Here is a 21164-nt window from a genome sequence, read left to right on the forward strand (position 1 = left end):
TGAACTTCTTGCTGGGACCTTTTGGGTGCATGAATTTCACTTGCAAATCTTCAAATTCAGCTGATAAGTCAAATACGATACCGAGGCTGTCCTGAGAATGCAGTCTGGGAGTGATGCCATTTCTTCTTATTCAGTTACTGTATGAAAGAAAAAACAATGTCTATATAATAATTAACTTCAGATATGCCCTTTGTAACTTATACTACGATGCTGATGCTTCAGATTCATCTTTCATCTTTAGTTGGTCATGTAAATGGTTCCTAAAAACAAAAACGAGGATCAAAATGTATAGTAAATTGATTCAGCAGTTGCTCATCTTTGGCACAAGAAACAAATATGAAAGTAAGTTCACACATACTTCACACATACGAGTTCCTCCAAAAAAAATTTGAACCGCGTACCATGTATCCCACATGCACTTTTTAATGCCTAAAGTTAGGCTATTTTGGGTCTACACCTGAGTTCAACAGCCTATAAATCAATAAATAAGCTTTATTTTAATGTTTTAAAACTTTTACCTTATGCAACTTTCATTAGTAAAGAAGAAAATTCATTCTTTCAATGTCTTTTCACAAGAATAAGTCCTAAAATAGAGGCATGAAAAACCCAAAATAAAGTCGCCCATGAAATAATAAGGATATTTTGGGAAATTCCACAGTCCAGTATTTTTTTATTTTCATTCATTTCTATACTTTTCTCACCAGAAGGGTAAAAGTTTTGGAAGGGGAAAAAATTCTGACCATGTAAAAGGAGTATAAATTGCTTTTTTTAGTAGTTTAAAACCCTAAAATCATAGGCGAGGATTAAGTTTGGACTGACTATGGGTATTAGATTAGATCATTACTGCTTATACTGTATGTTTATAACCATAATACTTTGCATTTGTTCATAAAATTACCCAAATAAAGCCCAAAAAAAATTTTGGGAGGATCTGAGAAAGTGGTGCAACAAGCATTTGTTGAATTGACATGGAATGACTCCATAGCAAGTCATGCTGTGTCCAAACTTATGGCCATGGCTGTAGTTTGTGATTTGATGCATGTATCAGTAAAACTCTGTGATGTTCAGAATTTGCTGAATTAATCAGTGACAGGAACATAAGATCCTGATTATGCTCAGTTCTCCGCTGTTAAATTTGTGATATTCAAGCAGACATATCTTTGAGAACCTGCTGTGTGTCACGCACATCCCATTATGCAATCACGTATATGAGGAAAGAAGAGGAACATGAAAGTTTTCAGTGAGCTCAGAGTCCGTTTTAGAGTTGATAGAGATTTACAGAGTTGAAAACCAGGTGAGTGTTGTTTCAACATTCTTCTTTTAATGTCAGAGTTTCTCAGTCCGCTGTCTCTGTGGACCGTAGAAGAAAATCACGATCTGTTCGTTCAGCAGGTGGAGAGTCAGCTGGCTTTGTTACACACTGGCTTCTGTGTGTTTGTTCTACTTCCTGATCTGAAAGTCTTGGGTTTGACTCTAGAAGAGTCTTATCATGATTACTGTGTGACACCTAGAAAGATATTCTTTTTGTGTTTATATACATATATAGTATAAACCTTGTACATGTATTCACACTCTATGCAGTTTATTCAGCTGAAACTTCCAGTTATTTGGTTCAAGCATAATTACACCCTCCAGTAGGAGGTGCAGATCTTGGTGCAGATCCAGATCACTTTTTTGAAAATTGTGAAACAGTACATAACAGGGAAATCAAGTGCTAATATTTTGTTGAAGACCGTTGTTTGTTCAAGCCAAGAGACGTCTCAAATACATGATGTCCATCTGAATGAGCACCAGAGTGGACAACACATTTCATTTACTGTCCCTGTATATGAAACCTCAGCTGACATTAAAGAGTTTGGTCCTAATAACCTGATAACTTAATAATAAAGATGTTTATCAAATGACAACATTGTTCTTTCAGTGAACAACAACTGCAGCAGCATCATGTCTCTGATGAATCTGAGTTAGCTGTAGTTAGCCATTAGCTTCACTGAATCCACTGTAGAACAGAACACAGGACTTCTGGTTTGTGTTCTGCTGTGGGCTGAACTGTTTTTTTCTTGTTTTCTCCTCAGATCATCTGCATGATTTCACAGTTTTTCTTCTCTTTCTGTTGGTCAGCAGATGATCCTTGTTACTGTAAACGTCGGTGAAATCCTGCAGCAGAAATCATCAGTTTTGGGGCCACAGGGTCATTTTACTGTCCAGAGTTCATCTCTGAAACTTCCTTGATGAAGGTCTGAGGGCTGTGACTGTAAATATCATCATGTGGTTTCCAGTCAACAGGTGATTGGCTGATCCAGGTACAGAGTTCATGGAGGAAACAATAAAACTTATTAGTGAGTTCAGAGTTTATTTTACAGTCAACAAAGCAGAAGTTATAAAACAAAGTGAGCCCTCATCCAACATAATCGTCCTTCTCCTGTCAGAGGTTCTGGGTCAGCTGTTTCTCTTTGTGGACCGTTGTAGAAAATAATCATCTATTAATTTGTGAGGAGGAGAGTTGACTTCTCCGTTACACTCTAGACTGTGTGTGTTGTATGTTGTCTTGTGTGTGAATCTTTAACAGACTGGTTTGTCCTGATTCTTGTGTTGTGTGTCACTCAGTGCTGCTGGTTTAACTCTCAGACTGAGCGATGAAGACGAGTGATTTGGAGGAAGAGGACGGATCAGAGCCTCCAGCATCTAACCGTCTGTCTATGAAGAATGACAAAGATCCTCCAGACTTCAGGAAAGAACCTGGACTCTCAGACACAAAGTAAGAGACTGTTTCTGCTGTAAACTGACCTGATAAAGACTCATAGAGCAGGAGGTTAAAATGCTGCTGTGTGATCTGCTTCACTTAACTGCTGCATTACCACAAACACAACAGAGATTCAAGGAGGAAGTTCAAGATCAGTTTATTTTCCCAACAGAGAAACTTGTTTGTATTGAAAACGCTGCAACATAAAAGTGACTGATAAAGACATGAAGGAGTTCTTCTGTCTGCATGGATCTGTATTAGATCTGGTCACTAAAACGATAGCCATGATAGACATTTCATCAGCAGTAAACAGAAAATTGAAAAGCTGAAGTTTGATTGCATGAATAAACTCCCAGCGTTCCACCTCCCTGGATCACCCCCCTTAAATAGGGTAAAGTGATTAAATTAAAATCCAACCTTTCTGCTCTTCTTTCATGTTAAAAATCATGAATTCAAGCCATTAACGGCCCCTACAACACCACGCAGACTAACTGTGATCTTCACAGACACAGCAGGTGTTCAGTACTGCCTAATGAAGGTAGAAAGTTAATGTCTGTGATACTAATGGTCTCTTCACTGATCTAAACACACAGGTAAAAGAACCTCAAATTCTGGGGTGGACTGAACATTTATATTTAATGCTAAAACTGAATGTAAAGTACATTAAAATTGTAAACCATTAGGAAAATAAACATTCACTTACTGAACTGGGTATCCATTGAGGATCTGATAGTGCAGTTAAAGTGAAGGAGAAGTCATCATTAAAACAAGCCAATGAGCAGTAAAACCGTGTAAAATGTACTGCTGCTCCATCTGAATCAAAGCAAGGATGAGACTTGCAACCCGGTCTCACGGGGATTCGTGAAACTGTCACGTAAGTTTTAGTTTCGGTTTCGTGCGCACCAACACGATTTCGTCATGTTTTTCGTGCCGCTCACCACGAAATGTTTTTCGCTGTGGTAATCACATCTGAAAGTGGTTTATACCGGCGGATTCATGACGATCTAAGCTGTCCATCGGCGTATACTGCTTGTGTGATTGCGTTTGCGGCCGCCGGCCGCCGGACATTCTTGAAATTCCTATGCAAATTGGTAAGTGTACCACCGACTTATGGTTAGGTTATGGTTAGGTTATGGTTAGGTTATGGTTAGGGTTATGGTTAGGGTTATGTTTAGGGACGATGTCATGCAAAATATAGCGTTGGATTCGCCGCGGTTTTACATTAAAAATATAATATACACATTCTTTTGAAATACGTTCTGAGTGGCACGAAAAGTCCGCCGTTTAAAATACATTGGTGCGCATTTCGTGGTGAGCGGCACGAAAAACATGACGAAATCGTGTTGGTGCACACGAAACCGAAACAAAAATTTACGTGACAGTTTCACGAATCCTCGTGAGATCGGGCTGAGACTTGAGCTGACGGTGAATGAACATCATGGCTGCTTCATTCAATTATTCCCAACCAGACGGTCAATGAAGCAGGCCACGCCCCCAAACACACCTGTCAGTCCTTATTTCTATTTCATTATGGAATTATCTTCAGATGGACACCAGAACACTGATCAGGAAGTTAGAAAAAAAAACTTAGAATGAGTGATGGAAAAGGTGATTGATTTGAGTTTTCATGGGGGAAGTTTTTGCTTTTTGAGTGAGAGTCTGTTGGAACCAGAGTTTTTTGGAGACAGCCCCTACTGGCCATCACTGGTATCACACTTTAAGACATTTCTGCACTTAGAATAGAATAGAATCTTTAAAGTCTTTAAAGTGCATAGTAAATCAAAAGGGAGAGCACTGAGCCGCTGCTTCTCTACATGCCAGCATCTTTTAACTTTTCAAACTATAAGAAAACTTCACATGATCTTTATTTCCACTTTTTGTCCGAGAGTCTGATGTCTGACTCTATTCATGGAGCTCTGCTAACAGTCAATGTTAAACCTTTGTTTATAAATCTGAGCTCAGAGATTTTCATGATATGTGATTCTGAGACATTTGAAAAAGAAAATCAGTGAAAGACTTGAACAATGTTTTTGTCTCTTTTCTGAGTCAGTGGATTCTACAGCAGGTCACAGGTTCAAACTTTCTGTGATTTATAGGAGCAAGAGTCCTGCTGATGTTTTGTAAATTACAAAGACTGATGCAGTTTCAGCTGCTAATGAAGCTTTTAAACTGCTGCTCCAATGATGCTGAATGGTGATGAAGCATAAAATAAACTATGTGGTCATTTTTACATCATTGATTTATTTTTTCATTCCTCTTGAATCTTTACAGGATAAAAATCTTGACACCTCCAGAAGTCCTACTGGGGATTTTGCAGGATTTAGGGGCAGAGGAGTTCAAAGAATTCAAGTTTTTCTTGTGGCAGAAGGGGGCGCTAGAAGACTTCCCAGCAATCCCAAAGTGTGACCTGGAGAATGCAGACAGGATGGACACAGTGGATGAAATGTTGAAGACCTACTGTATCAACACCATGAAAGTCACTGTGATGGTGTTGGCGAAGATATCCAAGAATGATCTGGTGCAGAACATCCCAGAAACCATGAAAAAACCTGCAGGTAAGTCAGGGAAAGAAGAAAATGGGATATTGTAGGGATATCAATTACAATAGCTCGACATTAGACTGATAGTAAATATGACACTTTTGGCAGAACCATCCACAGGACCAAAGAAATCCACAGTAGCAGAACAAACCGTTCATCCATCGTGTCCCTGCGGAAACATCACACATTAATGAGGTTGGACTAAATCTCTCAGATTTTGGGGGAACATTAAACATTACCCTTGTGATGATGACTGGATAGAATGAGGAAATTTTTCTGATTTAGTCAGTTCTGAATGTCTTCACACACAGGAGACACAGGAGTGTCTTCTTTTCAATAGTGGAGTAGTTCAGCTGGTGGTGCTTGACTTTGGCAGAGAAGTAGCTCACTGGATGGCACACATCTCTGTTATTGCCTTGTAGTAGAAGCTCCAGTGACGCCAGTTTCTACTTGTAGTTTGAAAGGCAGGGGGAAGTTAGGAGCAGCGAGTGCAGAGACACTGCGGAGGAGAGACTTTGCAGCCTGAAAGACATGCTGAAACTCATCATTCCAGTGGAATGGCACTCCAGGACTGCACAACCTGGTCAGGGGGGCAACAACCACCGAGAAGTTTTTACAAAAAAAATGGTAATTCCCTGTCATGCCCAGAAACCATCTCAGAGCACGCTTGGTAGTGGGGACTGGGTAGGACAACACTGTAGCAACTTTTGCATCCACTGGATGGACATGTCCATGTTCCACCTGCTCCCCCAAGTAGGTTGCCGTAGCCTTACCGAATTCACACTTAGCAAGGTTGAGAGTTAGCAAGTCGCTGAAACACCACCTTCAGACTGGAGACATGGCTGGTCCATTCATTTGAGTACACCACCACACCATCAAGATACACTTGACAGTTTGGCACATCCCCCAACACAATCTGCATCAACCGTTGGAAGGTGGCAGGTGCATTCCACATCCCACATGCCACCACTGTATATTGCATGAAGTGGTCAGGTGTAACAAAAACTGAGATCTCTTCAGCTTTGGGGGTTCGTGGAACTGATCAATAGCCTTTCAATAGATCTAACTTTGTGATGAATGTTGCTGGATCAATGGTGTCAAAGCAATCCTCCATGCGAGGCAGCAGGAATAATTCAGACACAGTAACCATGTTAACTTTCCTGAAATCAGAACAGAAACAGGTGGTACCATCAGACTTAGGAGCTAGCAGACACGGAGAGCTCCAACGGCTGCAACTGGGCTTGGCCAAGTCTTTTTCAACCAAGTATTCAACCTCTTTCTTAATCTTTTCACGTTTTTCCACAGTATGCATGTTGTTTAATGGGGGTAGCACCACCAACATTGATATCGTGCTCAATCACATGAGTGCAGGAACGCACATCACCGAACAAAGTGGGGTGAGCGTGAATCAGACTAACAATGTCCTCACGTCGATCATCAGGGAGGTAGGACAAATGTGTATCAAGGATGGACGGAAGCTTAGAGTTTGACAGCCTACCACACTGTTGCCCCATAGAGGGCTCCACCAGACCATCAGAAATGACCCTGACTAGGGCAGCAGACACATCAGGCACAGCTGTTTCCACAGGGCAAGCTGATCACATGAGGGCTTTATATCTCCCACTATATGTGTTGTACTGGGTGAAGTGACTGAAAGGGACCTGTGCCACTTCTTGGTCTCGGTGTGTGTTTGAATCCTCCACCATACTTTCCTACCTTGTGACAACCTTGTGACAAACTAAATGTTTTTCAATGAACTAAATGTTTTTAAATGTCGTCTGAAAACGTACTTGTTCCGTGTAGCATTTGAGGCTTAGCTCCTTTTAGTACTGTGTGTTTCTTAAAATGTTTTTACTTATTTATTTTATTTTACTCTGTGCTCCTTTTGGCGATTGGAAGGCGCTTTATAAATAAAATTTGATTGATTGATTGATAGCGCATGATTTTTCCATGAAACATTCTATCAGAAAATGTTTCCATCATTTATTTCTTGTGCAGTATTTTCTCATTTGTGTCATTTGGTATTTATTCATTCAGAGATTCTTACTGGATGTCAAGACAAACTCAGGTCTAAGCTGAAGAAGAAGTTCCAGTTTGTGTCTGAGGGGATCGCTAGAGCAGGAAAGAAAACCCTTCTGAATGAGATCTACACAGAGCTGTACGTCACTGAGGGATGGACTGCAGAGGTCAATGATGAACATGAGGTCAGACAGATTGAAGCAGCATCCAGGAAATCAGACAGAGTAGAAAGAAGCATCAGAGCAGAAGACATCTTTAAAGGCCGAGCAGGAAGTGATGAAGAACTCAGAACAGTGATAACGAAGGGAGTGGCTGGCATCGGGAAAACCGTGTTGACACGGAAGTTGACTCTGGACTGGGCTGAGGACAAATCCAATCAGGACATCCACTTCATGTTTCTGTTTACCTTCAAAGATCTGAATAATCAGAAAGAGAGAAAGTTCAGTTTGGTGGAACTTGTTCATCACTTCTTCAGTGAAACCAAAGCAGCAGGAATCTGCAGGTTTGAAGACTTCCAGGTTGTGTTGATCTTTGACGGTCTGGATGAGTGTCGCCTTCCTCTGGACTTCCACAACAATGAGGTCCTGACTGATGTTACAGAGTCCACCTCAGTGGATGTGCTGCTGACAAACCTGATCAGGGGGAATCTGCTTCCCTCTGCTCGCCTCTGGATAACCACACGACCTGCAGCAGCCAATCAGATCCCTCCTGAATGTGTGGACATGGTGACGGAGGTCAGAGGGTTCACGGACCCACAGAAGGAGGAGTACTTCAGGAAGAGATCCAAAGATGAGGAGCAGGTCAGCAGGATCATCTCTCACGTCAGGAAATCACGAAGCCTCCACATCATGTGCCACATCCCAGTGTTCTGCTGGATCACTGCTACAGTTCTGGAGAAGCTGCTGAGAAGCAGAGAGGAAGGAGATCTGCCCAGAACTCTGACTGAGATGTACATCCACTTCCTGGTGGTTCTGGTCAAACAGAAGAAGGTCAAGTATGAAGGAGGAAAAGAGACAGATCCACACTGGAGTCCAGACAACAGGAAGATGATTGAATCTCTGGGAAAACTGGCTTTTGAGCAGCTGCAGAAAGGAAACCTGATCTTCTATCAGTCCGACCTGACAGAGTGTGGCATCGATGTAAGAACAGCCTCAGTGTACTCAGGAGTGTTGACAGAGATCTTTCAAGAGGAGAGTGAACTGTACCAGGACACGGTGTTCTCCTTCGTCCATCTGAGTGTTCAAGAGTTTCTGGCTGCTCTTCATGTCCATCAGACCTTCATCAACTCTGGAATCAACCTTCTGGAAGAACAACAAACATCTCGATTGTCTAAACTGTTTAAAAAGAAAGTTGATCTAATAGCAGCTTTCTACCAGAGAGCTGTGGACGAGGCCTTCCAGAGTCCAAATGGACACCTGGACTTGTTCCTGCGCTTCCTCCTGGGTCTGTCACTGCCATCCAATCAGAAGAAACTACGAGGTCTGGTGAGACAGACAGGTAGCAATTCACAGACCAATCAGGAAATAGTGGAGTACATCAAGAAGAAGATCAGGAAGCATGTGTCTGCAGAGAGAAGCATCAATCTGTTCCACTGTCTGAATGAACTGAAGGATGTTTCTCTAGTGGAGGAGATCCAACAGTCCCTGAGATCAGGACGTCTGTCCACAGATGAACTGTCTCCTGATCAGTGGTCAGCTCTGGTCTTCATCTTACTGTCATCAGAAGAAGATCTGGACAAGTTTGACCTGAAGAAATACTCTGCTTCAGAGGAGGCTCTTGTGAGGCTGCTGCCAGTGGTCAAAGCTTCCACCAAAGCTGAGTATGTGGAATCATGAAACATTTCCTAAATGTTTTATTTTGTTCATGATGAATGAAATATTCTGTTTGTGTTCATTTTAATTCCTCCTCAGGCTTAGTGACTGTAACCTGTCAGAGAGAAGCTGTGAAGCTCTGTCCTCAGTTCTCAGCTCCTCCAGTCTGAGAGAACTGAATCTGAGTGAAAACAAGCTGCAGGATTCAGAAATGAAGAGTCTTTCTGCTGGACTGAAGAGTCCAGACTGTAAACTGGAGACTCTCAGGTCAGAGTAAAGCTGTTTAACAATTCAATTAAATCCTGCTTTGGGTTCAGGTTGGATTTTCCTTGTTTCTTCTTGAGCTGATTCTATCTGTGTGACTCCAGGCTGTCAGCTTGTCTGATCACCGAGACTGTCCAGCCTGTAGTGTGGATCCTCCAGTGCAGCAGCTTCTCTCCTGAGTCTCCTGGATGATGGTCACTGTGGTCTCAGCACTGAGCTCCAACTTCCATCTTAGAGAGCTAGAGCTGAGCTACAATCATCCAGAGACTGAGAGTGAAGCAGCTTCACTGCTGCCCTGCAGGATCCACTCTGCAGATGTATTTGATGTAGATCCGGTAATGAGAGAGTGGACTGATGTCAGCAGATGTTATTGATGTGAACATTCAGAACCTGAACACATCTGATGGATCGTCAATGATTTTATCTGTATCTTCTATTCTTCATTCAGATTAAAGAGCTGCAGTTTGTCAGAGATCAGCTGTGATTCTCTGATCTCAGCTCTGAAGTCCAACCCCTCACATCTGAAACATCTGGACCTGACTAGAAACAAGCTGCAGGATTCAGGAGTGAAATGTCTATGTGGTTTTCTGAAGAATCCAGACTGCCGACTGGAAAATCTGGAGTCAGTTCACTGTCTGTCTGTTACTGTTGTAGATCTTCAATGTTTAATGACAACTGAAGCTCATTTGTGTTCATCCAGAACGTCTGTTGATGAATCTGTAAATCTGCTGCTGTATTTTCTGTTTTCTTGTCCTAAATTTAGTTTGTTATGACAAAAGAACAGTTTTATTGCAGAAATTGCCGAAAATGTATTTACCTCCGCCAAGGAGGTTATGTAACACCCGGCGTTTGTGTGTGTGTCTGTCTGTTAGCAAGATAACTCAAAAACGCCTGGGCAGATTCACATGAAATTTTGAGGGGATGTACACTATGGTAAGAGGAAGAGCTGATTTAATTTTGGTGGCAATCCGGAAAGGATCCTGGATTCTGGATCACTTTGAATTTTTTAGTATGTTTTAGTATGTGGTCCACAATATGACAGAAACATCATAGGTTAGTATGTCGTCCAACAAATTGGAGCAAGGTGTCCAGATAGCTCAACTGGTTAAGAAGGTGATTTGTAAACAGAACTGTGTCAGAGATGCAGGTTCAATTCCAGCTCATGATCCTTTACTGCATGGGTTTCCTGTTCTCCTCTCTATCCTTGGTGGAGGTCTGCACTCTCTGAGTGCTTTTCTAGTCATCATTCTTTTGTTTCTGTTTGTTTAATGTGATTTCATTGATAATGTCTGATCATTGATATTGATCCTTCTCTCTCACACAGATCAATCATTTCTGCAGGCGTTTGAAGTATCAATATAGTATTAATCCTGTAATGAGAGAGTGGACTGAGGTCAGCACGTTATTGATGTGTGGACATAAATAGGTGGATGAATGTTGTGCTGACATGTGGATGATGTGTGTAGAAGGCTGACATGATGATGATCCATAATAAGAGAAGGACAAAGTCACTGTTCTGCTCTTAGAGAAAAGCTGATTGATGAGGACAAAGTAATGTTGATCTGAACATTGAGAACCTGAACACATCTGATGGATAATCAATGATTTTATACACATCTTTTGTTCTTTATTCAGCTTGAGGAACTGCAGTTTGTCAGAGATCAGCTGTGATTTTCTGAACTCAGCTCTGAAGTCCAACCCCTCCCATCTGAAACATCTGGACCTGAGCTTCAACAAGCTGCAAGATTCAGGAGTGAAACATCTGTGTGGTTTTCTGAAGAATCCAGACTGCAGATTGGAGTATCTGGGGTCAGTTCACTGTCTGTCTCTTACCGTTGTAAATCTTAAATGTTAAATGAACAACTGAAGCTTGTGTTCATCCAGAAGTTCCATCAGTTAATGTTACTGCTTGAACAGCCAGATTATCGGCCCCGTGAGTTACCGAAAACCTACCAAGTTCCTGGCCGTTATCAGCAGTTCACAGGCTGTGACTCCAAGCTTGTCTTTGCCATAAATAGTCAGAAACTGACCCTATCTGTGGGGTTGAGTGGTGTGTGGGGCAAAGGGGGGAATGAGACTTCAGACCTCGATGGCGTGGCAGAGCTGACCTTCCTGACTAGCATCACTCAGGACATCCATCGGATGCAACGAGTCATGGCATGATTGACAGTACTCAGTCTTCAAAAAAAACAGAAGACTTGTTGGTGAAAGTTTTTGCGATGATGGTTATGTCATGGCAAATCACCTTCAAGATTTCTGACTCTGTCATCACATCACTTCATCTGTGCATCAGAGAGTAAATGTGGATGCTTGGAAATGTTCTTGGCATTGATTCACGCACTGTCTTTACAAACAGTATTCCAAAGATTTTATCCTCCTTGATAAAATGGACAGGCATCCTTTGTGATGATTTCTTGCGATATGTGGTTTGCCCAAGAAGTATGACCGTATACATGCCAACTGAAACTTATGAGCTAATACGGGATGGTACAAAGGCACACAAGTCTTGCTGTTACATCCTATTTCATAACCACTCACAGAAGAGATCTACACTGACAGCGAAATGTGATTGACCTGTTAAGAAAGTCAAGATCTTCCCTTGGTAAAGAATATCTCTTTCCAATACGGCCGACTGTTACAAGAGTGTTGTACAGTCTCTTGAAGCAATTGTAAAAAGACCTGGAACTGGTGTTGGCTGTAATTATGGCTTCTCTTTAGCTTTCACAAAAGGTATTATCTGCGATCTGCAGATGTGTTTGTTCTTGGCCACTGCAGTGGAGAGGGTCTTGGCCATTGTCTTCAACACCTGGTCGTGATGCCAGCAGTAGCACCCATCACCAAGGGCTGCTGGGCAGCAGCTCAGAATGTTTTCCAGCGTCCCACTTCCTGAACAGAGAGAACATGTTAGAACTCTTTCCCCAGACGTTCAGGTTAGCTGGACTAGGTAGCATGTCATATACAGCTTGGACGATGAATTTTAGACTTTTAGACATGTATTTGCAGGAGTTTCCTGGCTTCATCCCCATCCAGACAGACATTTTTATGGAAAACGAGTGTATGTTTGAAGCTTGCATTGAACAGACACCTCATATCCACCAACATTTCTCCCTGTTGAGGCCATTGCTGAAAGACGTGTGGTAAACAAATCCACTGTACAGTTATGCAACATAAGAGTAAAGGTGACTGTAATCATGCCACTCTGCATGGTGTTTGAGATTTAGGTGTTGAAATATCTGTGGCAGAGGTCGCTGAGGTAGTTAAGAACAGATCTGATTGATCATCAATGATTTTATCTCCATCTTTTATTCTTTATTCAGATTGAGGAACTGCAATTTGACAGAGATCAGCTGTGATTCTCTGGTCTCAGCTCTGAAGTCCAACCCCTCCCATCTGGAACATTTGGACCTGAGAAAAAACAACCTGAAGGATTCAGGAGTGAAACATCTGAATGATCTTGTGAAGAATCCAGACTGCAGCCTGAAGACTCTGAGGTCAGTAGAAGGTTCCAGTCAGTCTCAGTTTTCTACTGAACACAGTTTAGTATCAAAGCAAAGATCCAGAGTTTCCTGTGAAGCTGTGAGATCAGAACTGAGAGGAAACTGGCTTCACTCCACAGCTGCTGCTCTTTATCCTGATGAGCTGCATCACTGACTGACAGCTGATGAAGAGATTCTCTGAAAACACTCATTGATCTCCTCTGTTCTTTCTTCTTCTCTCTGCAGCTGGAAGTGGTGATGATCAGGACAGTGAGTGCTGAGAGGATGAAGTGTGTCCTGAAGATCCAGACATGGACTAAGATGTGAAGAACTACTTTTTGTAACAACTTGTAAGACAGAAACCAGAGGATAAAATGTGAACAAAGTGGATTTAATCACAGGTTCCCTGAGGAGTCTGAACAGAGTAAAACATGTTGATCTTCTCTGGATTTTGGTGTAAAATCAGTAAACTCTGTTTGACTTCAGTGAACAACAGACTGAATGGAGGCAACAGGACAATTTGTTCCTTCATCACAGCTGGATCAGTGTAAATATGTTTCTTTGGTTTTCTTCTCATTGTAAATATTCCCATTTCATCATGATGCTCATCAGCAGGGAGAGTTTGACTGTATTTCTCCACAGTGCTGATTTACTGCTTCAACAGACTGACTTGATGAAAGATTGAAGTCCTTCAGCAGGATTTACTGACTGGACATTTCAACAACAGTCAGTTTTAACACACTTAATACAGTTTGTTTGTTTGTTCCCACAGAGTGAATGAAGTGTTTTGTGTGTTTTTATTGCAGAAAATTGTTGAAAGCTGCAGAAGAAAAGTGATGTGACAGTTGAAGTGAAAATCAACACATTTCAGTCTGCAGGTTTATAACAAAGTTCCAGGAAGCAGCAGTTTGAGCAGAAATAAACCTGAGTGGAAACTGAATTGTGATCCTGTTGTTCACTGAACTGCTTGAGTTGTGTTGTATTTTTATCTCCTGTGATTTACTATCTGTGACATGAGGTGAAATGAGACAAACATCCACAGCTGTGTTGCATGTTTTTGTAGTGACTGTGTGTGTTTTGTGTGTTATTGGTCCTGCGGTGAGCTGTAGATGCAGGAAAATGAGTGTGTGGCTGCTATGAGACTGTCAGACAGCAAGAAGAAGCCTCACACAGCAGTGGACATGAAGGATGTCTGGTATGTGACTGAAACAGAAGCAGAGATGTGAGTTGAGCTGCTAGTTTGATGCTTTGGACAGCAGGTGGCGCTGCTGCATCAACACTGAGCTGAGACTCCAACATGCAGCTCTGTGTTTCTGTCTCATGTGTTCTATGTTGACATTCAGTGGGACTCTGACTTCCTGTCAATGTCCCGATCTCTGATGGAGACGACAAATATACGTCCATGAAGCCAGTTAGAAAGCAGAGAGAAAAGAGACTTCAGACAATTTCGCTTTCCAAAGTGTGAACAAATACAGACTTGAAATGACAAACTGAGCGACTTTTGTTGAATCCAGAAACACTGTGGCGAAGCGGCCTGTGTGCGCAGGCGCACTGAGCTTATCTAACGTCTTCTGGAAGCTTCTCGGGAGAGATGGCGGGAGGAGAAGAAGGAGGACAAGAAAATGAAACCTCTTTTTGGAGGAGAAACTAAGGAGGCTGAGGTGAGGAAGATGGTGTTTTATTCCAGGAAGGTTCAGTAAAGTTTGACTGAGACAACCTGGACTCATTCAGGAGGCTTTATGACGAGTTAGCTTGCTAACGGCCGGAAAAAGCCGATAGCTCCGTTAGCTAGGTTAGCATCCTGTTCGCTAACGTGTTTGGTGAAATCGAAGCTTCATGAAGCAATGAACCACTTTGACACATCTGCTTCAAGAATGACACATTGCTTCGAAGCATTTGACGCAACCAGAAGAGTGACATCTGCTGGTCGTGTCAGAACTGCATCTAAGTTTAAAAAACTGAAAAAGCCTCAGGACTGCTTGTCTCACACTACTTTGTACTTGCAATAAATATTTTAAAACGTTATATATGTATGTTTGTGTGCATATATGTATAGTGTGTTTCTATGAATGCATGTGTGTTGTGTATGAGTGAATCTATGTGTGTGTATGAGTGAATCTATGCATATGTATCTGTGTGTTATTTAATGCAACTAGATATATCTAAACTAAATTCTAACTAAATGTATACTATCCCTAACTTCTCTCAAAATGACAAATGGCAAATGTGCTAGCGTGATCTCCTCCTCTCAAAAACCCACAATTTGAGGAGTGAATCAGACCCCTATGCCTTTTAAGACCTGGACAGATTGAAATGTCCCACCCCTTCAAAGTTCGCGCGAAGCACCGCGACACGCGATGTGACGTAACGAGACCTGGCTCTCGATAGTCACGTGATTGTGGGCGTGCTGAAGCAGGGATCGAAACACCGTCTCGGAACACTTCCGCTTCAAAAGCTCGGCACTGTGTCGAGCAAACTGGCTCGAGTGTAACATCACTAGTGTTTTCAGTGAACTGGACTGTGCAGCTGTTTGTGGAGCTAAATGTTGGATTTTAGGGCACAAACAGAGTCAACATGTGTGTTAATTATTATAAATGTTAGTTAACTGAAGTCAATAAACTAATTTAGATGTAGTTAGCTGTTAGCAGGTTTACAGTGTGAAGGACTCAGGACAAACCTGGTGGTAGCATCTTTTTTTTTATCAACCCTGGGTAAAGAACATGTGAAGTAAATGTTAAAACATTATCAGTTATAAATTTAAAAAGGTAGCAGTTAATCTGACATCATTAAATTGATGGTAATATTAGACCCTCCAGAAAAACGCGGCCAAAAATCCTTGATTATGCGGGCTAAAATCCTTGATTATGCAAATAAATATGCAGGGTTTTTGTGCCATTTTATGCGGGGAAATTGCGGAAAGTTGCAAAGTATGTGAATAGTTGTGAAATATGCAAAAAGATGCGAAGTATGTAAGAACTGGGAAAAAGCACACACATCCCTTACTGAGGTTAAAACACTTTCCTATTCATTTTTTAACAAATTGTAATTAGGGTTTAACCACACACAGGCATACACACCCCGGTGCGCTCCTTCACTCGATGTTGCACGGGGTTTCCCCCTACTTTCGTGCACTAAATCTGGGTACTGTTTTGCCCGGTCTCTGGCTGAAATATTCGTAGGTAAATGTGATCTTTGAGCATTCGCCGTTCTTGTTTTTGTCTCTGAGCGCCGTGCTCCGCATCAGCTCGTGCTTCTAGTGTGTGTGTGTGAATGCGTGAACTGATCACGTCAGGCCGGGCGTCACATAAAAACTCACAACTCCATTTATATCAGTTAGAGTTTTCTCATTTTATGCAGAAATTGTGAAATCAAGCGGTACCCGCATATTTCGCTTTTTTTCCATAGAAATGTGAGATTCTTGCGGGGATTGTACGCTGTTTTGTGGGGATTATGCGGCCTTTTGGGAAATAATTGACCCCTGCATAATCAGCGGCATTTTGGTGATTAATGCGGGAATTCATGCGATCGCATACTCGCGTTTTTCTGGAGGGTCTATAATATACTACAATCGTCTGTATCAGTTGATGTTTGGATCTGCACACAGTGGAGGCTCAGTACACAAATTTTTAGCTTTTAATTTGAACCATATTCAAGCTACTTTAAAGTAAAATACATTAAAGTGTGAGACGCTGTGCTGCCTGCTATAATCAACCTGCTTTCTTTCTGTGCTCAGTTCATAATTCACATTAATATGACAGAGAGCAGGACAGCTGGACCAGTGGTTCTCCAACTAAGAATCAGTCTGATTTATGAAGATCTGCTGCTATAATCATGTAGAAAATTGCCTTGAAGACTTGTTTTCATCAGTGTTTTTTAATGTCAGTTTGGGTGAGCGAGCTTTTAAAATTGTATCTGTCGATCTAGAGACTGCATCAGATGAAACTCTGGACTCGGGGCAGGAAAGAGCAGTTACCCATAAAGACCTCCAGAACATGTAAGTAGTTTAACTGTTCACATCAGTTTGATTTAACACATACAAAACTAAAGATAGAATAAGTTTATTTCTGTAAAATTTTAAATTTGATGCCGCTTTCCTCTTCCAACACTCACAGCTTCATGACTGTCTCTAGAAAAATGTTTCAGTCGTTGTTCAGCAGCAAACAGTGTCACGTCCATGTTAGCCTACTGTAGTGACACACTGCAGCAGACACGACATGTTTTTGGTCCCACTATTAGAAGTTTTCAACAAGTCAGTGTTTGATGTGTGTCTCAGAAATACAAACTTCCTGCAGGTAAGTACGAGACAAACAACAGCAAACAGTGTCGTGTTCACATCGATGAAGTTTAGCAACACACAGATAGAAAGATGAATCTATTTTAGAGACTCTTTAAATTAGCCCTCTATTACAAACCATTTCCTTCTAAAGCATGTTGGGCAGCTCTACACTGAGGCGACACAACTGTTCATTATTGACTTGAACACAAAGATTATGTGTTAGAAAATAACAGGGAAATGTTGCAGCAGTGAGAAAACACTCTGAAATCACAGAGTGACAGTGTATTTAAACTCTCAGAATCATATTTGGTGTTAGAAGAAGAAAAGCAGAACAGTTTTGTAGAGTGAATATTTGTAAATCAGACCATTAAAACAGATGTGTAGTGAAGCGAAGGTTCTGAACACTGAGTCCAGTTAGTTCCATTCCCACACATACAGAATGAGGTCCAGTTTCACAGCTCTGCACAAACATTTTCACATCATAATGCTTCAGTAACACACACGTACGGTCACATTACTCTGAATATGGTCTTGTTTCATTACCTGCTGCTGACTGACACATATAAGCAGGCACTGTCCCACTTCATGCTTCAGCTCTGACCAACATAACCATTTTTTAAAGAGGTGACAAACTCTTTTTCTGTTCATAACTCACTCTGTATGACTCACTGCATCACATCCTGTTTCCTTTTGAATCATTTCTCTGTCTCTCTCTCTTTGTTATGGAACTTCATTTACAGCAATCACATCATAGTTCTCTCATAATGAAAAATAACAACATGGAATATTTGTCATTTGTAGTATTAAAATGTACAAACACATGGTGGAAATGTGTAAAAAAAAAAGATAACACGAGGGCAGAAAGAGAAACAAACGAAACCAAAGGAGATTCTGTTGTGACGATGCAGTTTTGTGCGGTTTGCTTTGTTGTTTTTAGCTGTTAGAAACCTTCAAATCTTCATTCAAACAAAGACAATCAGCCAACATCTATGCTGTACTGTAGAAAGCTGATCGTTTTGATGGTACGTTCTCACCATATTACACAGTTTAGTCCAGAACAGCTGTATGACAGAAGCTGGGTCACTACTGTAGATTATACCAGTGTTGTCCTCTCAGTGTTCAGGGCCAGACGGTGTGTTTTTCAGGGCAAATATCAACCATTATCAAGAAGACAGACTTGAATTGAACTGATAATATTTGGAGAGAAAAAGTAGACAAAGTATTTTACCGAACTTATTTTTACATGCCAGATAACAAATAAGTAAGCCAAAGAAAATCTGAGATGGTGGCTGGTATCTAAAATGACAAACACTGACCAATATATAGAGAACTGTGCACACCAGTTTTTGGCATCCACATCACCATTTTGTGTGAAAAAAGCCAAAAGAAAATAGAACCTTGACTTACCATATGCTATACTTATATTTATTAATATTAGAGGACTAAACAGTTTGTGAAATGTTGACCAAAGACTGTATTGTTAGTGGACAATATAGATGTATCCCTATACATACATTTCCAGGAACTTTCTGGGACCTCAACACGACCCTTGTTTGAAACTTGTGCACCTTTTTTTTCTCAAATTTTTTGACTCTGTTTGAGGCATTTATTAATGGTGATGGTTCTCACTAAATTTTATGGCTGTCAGAGTTAAATTTCTATGCATATTGAACCCTTCGTACCTCTGATCACAATTTGTGAAAACTGCAAAAGCTGTCCCACAAGGCTCAATCCTGGGGCCTGTGCTGTTCAGTCTTAATGTAGATGACACTGTCTCATCTGTATCTAGTTGTGATATACATTTTAATGCTGAAGCTGCAGTTTTGGGATGCTGTTCATGCTGCTGTTCAATGTTGAACCTTTAAAATGCACATTATTCTGTTAGTCCATCTCTTCATTTTGCTTTACATCAAGTCCAGATGTTCGCAGAGGAAGGGATCAAGCTCACACAGAAACTCGATCATCTCTGAACTGGCAGTGTCGCCTTTCTTCCTCACCGTGTCGATAATAAAACGAGCTTTGTCTCTCCTGTTTGGCATCACGTCTGCTGACTCCCTCTCAGAGTCGGTCAACACCTTTTTCTCCAGCAGCTTGTCCAGCAGACTGTTGAGAACCGGTCCTGATGTGCCGTCGATGAAGCTGCTCCGTACGTCCAGCAGCTTCTTATTTGGAGCGTTTGTTCCACAGGACTTTATTTGTCCAGCAGAGGAAAGACAGACTCGTCTGTCCCAGACACTTTGGGAGCTGCTGTCTCTCAGAAACAGCTTCATATGTTTCATGGTTGTTTCCAGAAACACCTGGAACGTTGGGAAGTAGTTGTCGTAGCAGTCCTCCTCAAATTCAGCTTCTGTTGGCTGAACTAGAACCGAGTCGTCTTCAGGTGCAGTGGACAGAGTGTAGACCTGATCTGGGAGCAGTTTACAGTGTGGGGACGTCTCAATGTACCTCTCCTCTCCAACTAACTTCTTCCTGGTGCGCTGCACATCTCGCAAGGAAACGTTTTTTGGCAGCAACAAGACATTGAGGATGGATGTGACGTCTGGATCATCTGGTGGCCTGTAGAACAGCAGAACCAACGCTCGGACCGGGTCAGGGGGAGAGTCTTCATCCTTCACGTTACCGAAACCAGAAAAGCCCCTGATGTTGATAACAAGGTGAGTTTCTGTGATCTTATGAGGGCTGATGAACTCCACGCCGTCATCCTTCACATGAGCAACTGCCAGGAATCCAGCTGTGGGGAGGATCTGACAGTGTGGGAGGTGAAGCTGACGCACAGACTGCTGCTCACACTTGATGTCAAACAGAGGTCCTGCAGGCTTCTTGTGATGTTGGACCAGGAGCCTCCTGTTCCAAGGGACCGTCCTGTAAACCACGTCTCCTTCTCCCTCCATGTCAAACACCAGGCCGGTCACGCTGCACTGATACAGGCCTGGACAGGAGCACTGGAACCTGTAGCCTTCATGGTCTTCATCGTCTTCACTCAGATCAGGGGTGAACTCCTCAAAGCTGCTCTGCAGCTTCATGTCAGGTAAGCTTGCAGCTCGTGTTGGCTTGTTGTTTCCTGCAGAGGTGATGTGACTCAGTGAAGGCATGCTGACACAACCAGGAACGCTGCTGGAACCTCTTGGACTCCCATCAGGACCTGAGGAGGAGATGTGGAAATGATGAGGTGGACGGATGCTGGTGACTGGATAGTTCACAGCTCCAACATAATCCTCCATTTCCATCAGATCCTCAGTCTGCAGCTCTACAGGACCAGAAACAACTTGGGCTTCGAACGGGAAAAACATAGAACTGGGTGCGTACATGTGAAAGTCAGAGTCAGAGTAATCGCATACGGATTCAACTTCATATCTAAAAGATGAATCTTCATTAACAGCAAGTGTTCCAACATGGGGCGAAGTACAGAATGGAGATGTAGGTCTCATGATGTGAGGGGGAGAATCATGTCTTTGAACTCTGGACAGACGTCTCCTGATCCTCCTGGCTGTCCTGCTGAACCAGGACGTCTCTCTTTCTGTTTGTTCACGTTCCGGCTTTGCTTCTCTGAGTTCATAACTTTCTGAGACAGAACATCTGGAGCTGAAGGAGCAACAGAAGCATGGAGATGATCCACAGTCGCTGATGTTCGTCATCCTGAGATTCACGTCAGACTTTCTGAGTATGTCAGTGTTTTTTAAAATCTTCTTTTGACTCTTCAGCCCCAGTCCTGGATTTGTATTTGTCTCTTTTGTCTTTCTTTGTCTTTCTTCACACTAAAAAGAACACACCATGATAATAATGAGAACTTTTTACAGCCAACATTAACACCTTCTACCCGAGTGATAAGAGAACTGAATTGATATATACATTGAAAAAATAAAGAAAATATAATAAGAAATTAGAATTGAAATCATAAAAAACACAAATAAAAAAACAACTGGATTGTCAACCACTCTCACTAACTGTTCAATATTTAATGTTCTCTTTTTAATACTTATTTCACAATAACTGAAAAAACCTGGAATCGACATGAACAACCGTTTTTGAAGTTCC

The 21164-nt window shown here is 41.8% G+C and overlaps 2 protein-coding genes across 2 annotated transcripts; one reads left to right on the forward strand and one right to left on the reverse strand.

Moving 5' to 3' along the window:
* Nucleotides 1-1216: 1216 nt before the first annotated feature.
* Nucleotides 1217-13793, forward strand: LOC127531384 (NACHT, LRR and PYD domains-containing protein 3-like). Its single transcript, XM_051940595.1, has 10 exons — nucleotides 1217-1294; nucleotides 2125-2303; nucleotides 2608-2758; nucleotides 5015-5298; nucleotides 7321-9121; nucleotides 9213-9380; nucleotides 9826-9999; nucleotides 11013-11186; nucleotides 12695-12868; nucleotides 13100-13793. Exons 3-10 carry the CDS (start codon nucleotides 2637-2639, stop codon nucleotides 13110-13112), a joined length of 2910 nt encoding a protein of 969 aa, XP_051796555.1. The 5' UTR covers nucleotides 1217-1294; nucleotides 2125-2303; nucleotides 2608-2636; the 3' UTR covers nucleotides 13113-13793.
* Nucleotides 13794-18311: 4518 nt separating this feature from the next.
* Nucleotides 18312-20876, reverse strand: LOC127531385 (caspase recruitment domain-containing protein 8-like). Its single transcript, XM_051940597.1, has one exon. It carries the CDS (start codon nucleotides 20762-20764, stop codon nucleotides 19034-19036), a length of 1731 nt encoding a protein of 576 aa, XP_051796557.1. The 5' UTR covers nucleotides 20765-20876; the 3' UTR covers nucleotides 18312-19033.
* Between the last annotated feature and the right edge of the window lie 288 nt (nucleotides 20877-21164).

Source organism: Acanthochromis polyacanthus, chromosome 20, assembly GCF_021347895.1.
Source record: "Acanthochromis polyacanthus isolate Apoly-LR-REF ecotype Palm Island chromosome 20, KAUST_Apoly_ChrSc, whole genome shotgun sequence".
In the NCBI taxonomy this organism is placed as follows: Eukaryota; Metazoa; Chordata; class Actinopteri; family Pomacentridae; genus Acanthochromis; species Acanthochromis polyacanthus.

Bases quoted from the DNA above. Each gene is read 5' to 3' on its own strand.
- LOC127531384 (XM_051940595.1), top strand. From the start codon at position 2,637: ATGAAGACGAGTGATTTGGAGGAAGAGGACGGATCAGAGCCTCCAGCA. The intron at 9,122-9,212 runs GTATGTGGAATC...ATTCCTCCTCAG, and splicing joins AAAGCTTCCACCAAAGCTGA to GCTTAGTGACTGTAACCTGT. The intron at 10,000-11,012 runs GTCAGTTCACTG...TTCTTTATTCAG, and splicing joins TGCCGACTGGAAAATCTGGA to CTTGAGGAACTGCAGTTTGT.
- LOC127531385 (XM_051940597.1), bottom strand. From the start codon at position 20,764: ATGACGAACATCAGCGACTGTGGATCATCTCCATGCTTCTGTTGCTCC.